The sequence below is a fragment of the Triticum urartu genome, chromosome 7A (assembly GCF_056163025.1).
Source record: "Triticum urartu cultivar PI428250 chromosome 7A, HENAU_Tu73, whole genome shotgun sequence".
NCBI lineage: Eukaryota > Viridiplantae > Streptophyta > Magnoliopsida > Poales > Poaceae > Triticum > Triticum urartu.
In genome coordinates, this window is record NC_141879.1 from 685,573,951 (window position 1) to 685,580,972 (window position 7,022).

Sequence of the window (7,022 nt, forward strand, 5' to 3'; positions counted from 1 at the left end):
TAACCTAGCGGAGCGGGTAACCTAGCTACCCGGCGGCGTATGCGATCGTGGATCTTGTTCCGGTAGTGCGGCTCCTCGTGATCTGGGTTCACGTAGCGTCAGTTGCCGTCGGCTGTGCGCACCACCAGTATCGTTATTTGATGTGGCGGCTAACCTAGGTATCCGGCGACAGAGGTAATCACAGATCTAGCTAGGTTTTGAGATCGTGCAGTTCCTCGCGATTGAAAGTGATCACGACGGGTGTCGTGGCCATCTTCCTTACTAAGTTTGGCAGATCTGAACGGCCTCGGTTGCGGTTGTTTACATAACATCCGTGATCGTGTGCTATGTGTTTTATATTTCATCATTGATAATGTTTGCACATGTGATGATACATATTATTGGTTGTAGGAAATGGCAGACAAGGAGTTAACCGATATCATGGTAGACATGGAGTTTGGAGAACTGATGAAAGACTGGATAGAAGATTGGTTAGGTGATGAAAATTCAGATCGTGAAGATCGGCCAGAGAATGGGAACGAATGGGACGATCTTAATGTGAGTGGCATTGTCATGTTGTAATTTTTTGGTGGCATCCGACAACATTAAATATTTGTGTTGAAAATTTATAGATCGATGAGCTTGATGATGATCAGGAAAACAACTCGGAGCTCTCGAATGAAGATTACATTAGTCAGGTACGTAAGTGAAAAATTTTGTTGGCATGCAAATTGAATTTCTTATGGAATATTATATGATAAGTAATTATGTATTTGTGTTGTATTTTTCAGTTCATTTCCGAATGTCATAATGCGTACGACTATTACGGTGAATCCGACGCGGAGACAGGCCTTAACGACGAATCATTAGATGCACCTGGTTCTGGGCAGTCCGAGTCGTCGGTCATCATGAGTGAGGTATGTGTGTAATCAATGTTCTATGAAAGTAAGTAATGTTAAACCATAGAAATCTGTTTTCATGGCTGTGGTTTGATTGTGTAGGTGACACAAGATGATGGGGCAAAGAATGTCCAAGATACTGCCAGTGCAGATGATAAGAGGGATATGTTCATGCAGATAATGGAAATGACCTTTACGTCTCACGATGCCGCGTATGATTTCTACAATAGCTATGCTAGAGATAATGGTTTCAGCATTAGAAAGAATAAGGTCAGGTATAGCAAAACAGAGTCACGTCATATGCGTTATAGGCGGTTTGTTTGTTCAAGACAAGGGAAACGTGACAGCAAGTTGCTAACCGAGGAAGGACACAGCCGTAGGTTCAGAGCCGAGACACGCTGCTTTTGCGAAGCACACCTGACCGTCAAGCTTGACCAAAAGCGTGGGGTTTGGTATGTTGAAAGTTTTGAGGATAAGCATAGCCATATGTTCGCAGGACCGGATGAGGTACCTTTTCTTTGGTCCCACAGAAAAATCAAAGAGTACCAGAAGCATGAGATAATGTCCATGGAAGCTGCAGGGATTAGAATTCACGACATGATGGATTGCTCCATCAGCAAACATGTATGGTATGGCGGTGTTGGTTTTACCAGGCGTGAAATATACAACCTTTGCGCCAAGGAGAAAAGGAAGCTGCTTTCAAAAGGTGATGCTGCCACAACCATAGGCATCATGGCCAGTAGGAAACAAAGGGATCCTAACTTCTTTTTCGAGTATAGGCTAGATAAGGAAGGACATTTGAATAGGATGTTCTGGTGCGACTCCCAGTCTCATCATGCCTATGAGGACTTCGGCGACGTGCTTGTATTTGGCAGCACGTACAAGATGAACCGCTATGGTATGCCATTCATACCTTTTGTTGGTCTTAACAATCACCGGAAGACCACTGTTTTTGGTTGTGCCATAGTTTCGGACGAGACCGAGGAGACATACGTGTGGCTTCTGCAGACTTTTTTGAGGTCCATGTGTCAAAAGATGCCTAAGAGTGTTATCACAGACGCCGACGCTGCGATGATCAAGGCAATTCGCGAAGTCTTGCCAGACGTGTGGCACCGTATATGTACGTGGCACATAGAGAAAAATATGAAGATTCACCTCAGTCACAAGTCCTTGAAGGAGTTCCGAACTCTTCTGTACTACAGCACGTCCACCGCAACATTTGAGGAGAGATGGCACGCATTTTCCAAAAGATGGCGGTTGGAAAAAACTGTAACATGGTTGAGGCGGATGTATAAGAAGAGAAGACTTTGTGCCGTGGCATATCTAACAGAGGGGTTTTGACTTGGCATGAAAAGCAACCAACCTTAATGCTAGCTTGAGCGGCATTCTAATTTCTAACTAATCTGATGGAATCCTCCTATGACACATCCTCTCTGCTTCCCACCTTCCAGCGGCCCGATGATGGTGATGAAGGACTATAGATAAAAATTTAACAACCCTTACTCTGTACACATTTGAATCTATTTTCAGATGAAAAACACTGAACTATGATAAAATAAACAATAATCAACGACCCTGGTTGGGGAATAATATCAGTCCTTCCTTGTACTAAACAAGGTATTGAGGGAAAATAAATCTAAGAACAGAATGTACAGATTGGCAGAAGCTAAACATCGAATGCTCTATTAGCAAGTCTAAATAATTTTGAGAAGTATTACCAAAGAGATGACTCTCCAGGCTGCCGAAGGGCATGTACTCGTACAACAGCAGCCGCTTGTTCCATGCGCGCAGAAGCCGATCAGGCTGACGAAGTTAGGGTGGCTGAGCACCGCCAGTATCAGCACCTCCACCAGGAACTCCTTCCTCCCCTGCACGCTCTCTCAGGCCTGCTGCTTCACCGCCACCATCTGTGCATCGGAAGCGCCCTGCAAGAAGAAGAAGAATCATATTGTGCTGATGATATAATACATATATCATATATAGTCCAGACCAAAGAATGATCAGAAAATCAACATGGTAGTTGGATGTGTCAAACATCTGCGACAAAAGTGATTAAGAGAAGTACTGTGTGAACTAACGAAGCAGCATCGAGGACGACACGCAAGGAAATATGCTTGTCACTTGTCAGTACACTCCCCTAATCTCACCAAATGCGCATACACTTTTATTGCTTTGAAGAATATAAAGATAGCAAATGAAGAAATCAGTTGCTGCCTGCCCGACTCAGGTTTGCAACATACAAATGATATACACAGACCATGAATGTATTATAACTTTAGAAGAATATACATTAGTCTTTCACAAGTATAGCGAAACTTATCATGGGACGGAGGGAGTACTACAGTTTAGCACATTTTTCTATCACAAGTATAGTTGTTGAATAATGACGAGCAATCTGAAATCATCTACTTACAAAGAAAGAGGGAAGACATAACACGGGCTTGTTAGCTCACCCATTCAAAGTTGAGTCAGTGATTAAGTGGATTGCCAAAAAGAACATAGGGAAGACCATCATATCCATGTGTGGTGTACTCAGCTCCACCCTTTCTCGTCACTATATTTGTTCATGTTCTCTGCTGGTTGGTTTTCTCAGAATCTGCTGGGGCAAAGGAAGCTCTCTTCAACTCCTGCTCAACAAAGAACCTTTGTGAGGCCAAACAACCAAAAATCCTTGTTCATACAAACATAAAAATGATGAACTATCCAATAATTTCTTCGTGATCATGCAATAAGCTGTGCCTTCCAAAACTTCCATATGGCTGCGGTAGATTCGACTCACATGAAACATAAATAAAATAATATGTATATAATGATTTTACCTTATAATAGATGTTTTAGAAACTCATAATATATATTTGATAGCTCCACTCCAAAAGTATAAAATTCCTCACGTTAAATACCTATAAACAAAGGTGAAATAAGGATCTCTTTTGGACCTATCAATGAAAAGAGGAAAGGTTATGTCAGCAACTAATCGGAACCGTCGAAAGTTCAGCACATCCGTCTTTTAGCAAATGTACATGCAAAGCAATTCTTTCTCGGAGTGAACTCTGAACTATTCTGTGCCACATGTAAATAAATCATCAAATTACAGTAGGGAGACATGGTTTTTACATGTGTGGTTGGTGACCCTATAAGAATCAGCAGAAAGAAATCGAGTCAACAGAGATACTTTTGTAAGGGCCTGAGAGGTTATATAATGAATAGAAGATTCATGGAAAGACGTTACTTACATGATACATGTAGCTAGAGAATCACAGTGCCCTCAATTGAAGTTTTATGTTCTCCCCATTAGTGATCGCACTGAATCAAAAAGCAAAATGTCAGACAAACAGATTACCTGGAGTGAAGGCATCAGGTAAACAAATTATCTGAATCAAGCTCACTAAAAACAGAATCAAAAAGCTAAATGCCAAACAGATTGAGTACTTTGCCTGGTATACATACTTGTCCCACCTTGCATCAACCCCATTCATGGTGGTGGCATCAACAGCATCATGAGCTCCTGCTGCCCTTGCGTCGATAGAAAGGTTGTCATCGTCGGCGCCGCGCGCCTCCGAACCAAGGATCCGTTTGGCATGGAGGAGAGCGCCATCAAATTGATGCGTCCATTCCCAAACAACGAGCCAAGATAAAGAATATTATGACTGGGAGTTGTGTGTCCCCACTTTGTGTCTACAACCACCTCCTTTCTACAGCTCCAAATCAAGGGAGCATCTCTTCGTTCCCAGCGAGACAGTCTATGCAGGTGCCGCCGCCGGCGGCGACGCCCCACCACAAAAGATTGTCTTCGAGCCGCGAGTTGCCGCATCCAACCCCAAGGACCTGCAGTTGGTAGATATTTATTGGGGAAAAACGACCAATAAAGCATGACTGAAGTTTAAACTTTGCATAACTAAAAAGTAATCAATGTATCAAAGGATTTGATATGTGGGCATTTTCCTTTTTCCCAAGTAACAACGTCAAACTTTTCAGGGGAAGGGTATATACAATATTTACTAAACTGAATGCTTTCCACGTGTTTTTAAATCAATGGATCCTCCTACAAATTCTTTAAAGAGTATAACTGGAAAACCATTGTGTGGGCAACTGCTTTTCCCTCTCTTAAAGCATCGACTCTACAAATATAACACATTTTGTCATCGGAAACTCATGAATCATAAGGTACAGGGGTGGAGCATGCGACGCAACAGAGCAGAAGAGAATGTTGTACCTGAAACTTAAAGGCCACATTAAGGTTCGTGGGATTCTTGTCCGAGTGAAACAAATTGGTCTGTACAAGCTGAAATATAGCCAGCGCAGCTATATCAGAATCCATGAGGCCATGAGCACACATATAGTCAGAAGCACAGCTAAATCACGTACCTTGTGAGCATACACCATTCCCTCCAGCCACTTGGTCGGGTACCACGGGGTTCACCTTGAGACACCTCATGGATGACCTTCATCCCTTCTACACAATTAAGCACAAAAAAAAAACAAATTGAGTTCACCTTGCAAGACTATTGAGAGGGATTTAGGTCCTTATGAAGTACAGAGTATAGTACGGAAAAGGGGTTCTCTCCTAAAGAAAATAATGCAGCCTCCGTCCAGAAACAAATGGCGAATTAAGCACCCTCCAGTTCAATTTCACTCTCATCTAAATTCTGTTTTCATGAGAAATTAATCAATTACCTAGGGTTAGTCCAGTTCATCCAAAACAGTGCAGCTCCAAGGAAGAAAGAAGAACGGTTGATCTAAAACAGGGAAGAAACAGGGCTATCACCTTCAAGATTAGTTCTGTATCAAAGCAAGAGCTCACGATTAGTTCTGGGAATTTTGAGTGATGAAGATAAGAAATGCAGTACCGGTACTCTTGCTCCCCTTGCTCTGAGAAGGTTTGCATACCTCAGAGTGCCCAACATCTGCCGCTGGCTAAAATAGTGTGCATAAAAAGATTAAGAATATAAGCTACATTCAGATTAGGCTAGATAAGGAGCTATGCGCTTGTACACATCAAGCCTATATCGTTATTTTCATACACCAAGGCAATTCGAATGCATTAGATTAGTCCAATGTGGCTGACGAACTACTGTTAGGAAGAGAATGAACGGAGTTACAACCAGTTAGGATCTGCACAAGTAGGAAATATAGTGACCACACCTACGAAGGAGACTCAGGGAAGTAGTTACCTGCAGCTGCATGCGATGGGGTGCCGTGCTTGAACGCTTTGTTGTGCCTCCACCATGTAGTTTCTCCGGTCCACATCCCTGTCCCCTCCGCTGCCGCCTCCACCCCTATCCCCTTCTGGAAGCCTGGATCTAGGCGCCTGGAGAGGCGGTGGCGCACGACCGGATCACAGGATACATGGAGGGGGAGGTCACTGCTGGCGAGGTGCCGACCGATGGGAATCATGGGGCGGAGTCATCACCGGGGTGCAGCGTCGTTGGTTGATGCCGCATTGGGGAAGAAGAGGCACTTGAGGCCACCGCCCAGCCGAGGTAGGAGGCGCCATACGGGAAGAGGTGCGAGGCTAGGGATTGGGGAGGGGTAGGTCAGCGTGCGGCGTCTCCCGTCATCGACGGCGGCTCCTCAACGGGATCGGCGGCGTCTCCCGTCATCGGCGGCGGCTCCTCAATGGGATCGGCGGCGGCTCCCGTAGTAGCGCAGGGATCGACGGCGGCTTGATGTGCGAGGGCGGCGGCGAAGGATGCGAGTGCGAGGGCGGCGGCCAAGGGATCTCGTGCGAGTCATTCTCGAGGGCATGTGACGTCGCTCGTAGGTGCGGGTTTTTTTTTTCGCTTGTTAATTTTTGCAGATTTTTTTATCGCTGGTTAATCGATGTAGATTTTTTCTTCGACGCTTGTCTCGGGCGCGATCGGCTGTTACGACCTGAAGAGCGCGGGGGCGGGTGGAGGACTCGGTACGTGGTTTTTTTTCGGTTGGTGGCGGGTCAGCGTGAGGTGGGAGAAGGTACCAAAATAGGTATCAAAAAAAACCCGGGCGAGGTGGGACGAAAATAAAATCCGAAAACGCGACCTACCAATTGAGATATTAGGAGTAGAGATTCCGAAAATAATGATAAAAGAAAGTTTCTTCCGAGAATAAAGATCGCCACGGGCTCATCATGTCTTTGAAGTCGTCGTCTCTAGCTCCGCTCTTTTC

At 44.6% G+C, this 7,022-nt stretch overlaps 2 protein-coding genes across 2 annotated transcripts; one reads left to right on the plus strand and one right to left on the minus strand.

The window, feature by feature from the left end:
- Positions 1-255: 255 nt before the first annotated feature.
- Positions 256-2,429, plus strand: LOC147961505 (protein FAR1-RELATED SEQUENCE 5-like). Its single transcript, XM_087533830.1, has 5 exons — positions 256-537; positions 612-677; positions 771-896; positions 981-1,958; positions 2,409-2,429. The coding sequence occupies exons 1-5, from the start codon at positions 394-396 to the stop codon at positions 2,427-2,429; spliced, it is 1,335 nt and encodes a 444-aa protein (XP_087389956.1). The 5' UTR covers positions 256-393.
- A 924-nt stretch (positions 2,430-3,353) lies between these two features.
- LOC147961506 (uncharacterized) lies at positions 3,354-6,578 on the minus strand. Its single transcript, XM_087536306.1, has 7 exons — positions 6,050-6,578; positions 5,244-5,331; positions 5,092-5,160; positions 4,326-4,703; positions 4,112-4,181; positions 3,698-3,814; positions 3,354-3,505 (listed from the first exon to the last, which is right to left on the minus strand). Exons 1-4 carry the CDS (start codon positions 6,270-6,272, stop codon positions 4,619-4,621), a joined length of 465 nt encoding a protein of 154 aa, XP_087392432.1. The 5' UTR covers positions 6,273-6,578; the 3' UTR covers positions 3,354-3,505; positions 3,698-3,814; positions 4,112-4,181; positions 4,326-4,618.
- Positions 6,579-7,022: the final 444 nt, after the last annotated feature.

Bases quoted from the DNA above. Each gene is read 5' to 3' on its own strand.
- LOC147961505 (XM_087533830.1), top strand. From the start codon at position 394: ATGGCAGACAAGGAGTTAACCGATATCATGGTAGACATGGAGTTTGGA. The intron at 538-611 runs GTGAGTGGCATT...GAAAATTTATAG, and splicing joins ACGAATGGGACGATCTTAAT to ATCGATGAGCTTGATGATGA. The intron at 1,959-2,408 runs GCAATTCGCGAA...ATCTATTTTCAG, and splicing joins CCGACGCTGCGATGATCAAG to ATGAAAAACACTGAACTATG.
- LOC147961506 (XM_087536306.1), bottom strand. From the start codon at position 6,272: ATGATTCCCATCGGTCGGCACCTCGCCAGCAGTGACCTCCCCCTCCAT. The intron at 5,161-5,243 runs GTACGTGATTTA...GCTATATTTCAG, and splicing joins GAATGGTGTATGCTCACAAG to CTTGTACAGACCAATTTGTT. The intron at 4,704-5,091 runs GTACAACATTCT...TACCAACTGCAG, and splicing joins ATGTGGCCTTTAAGTTTCAG to GTCCTTGGGGTTGGATGCGG.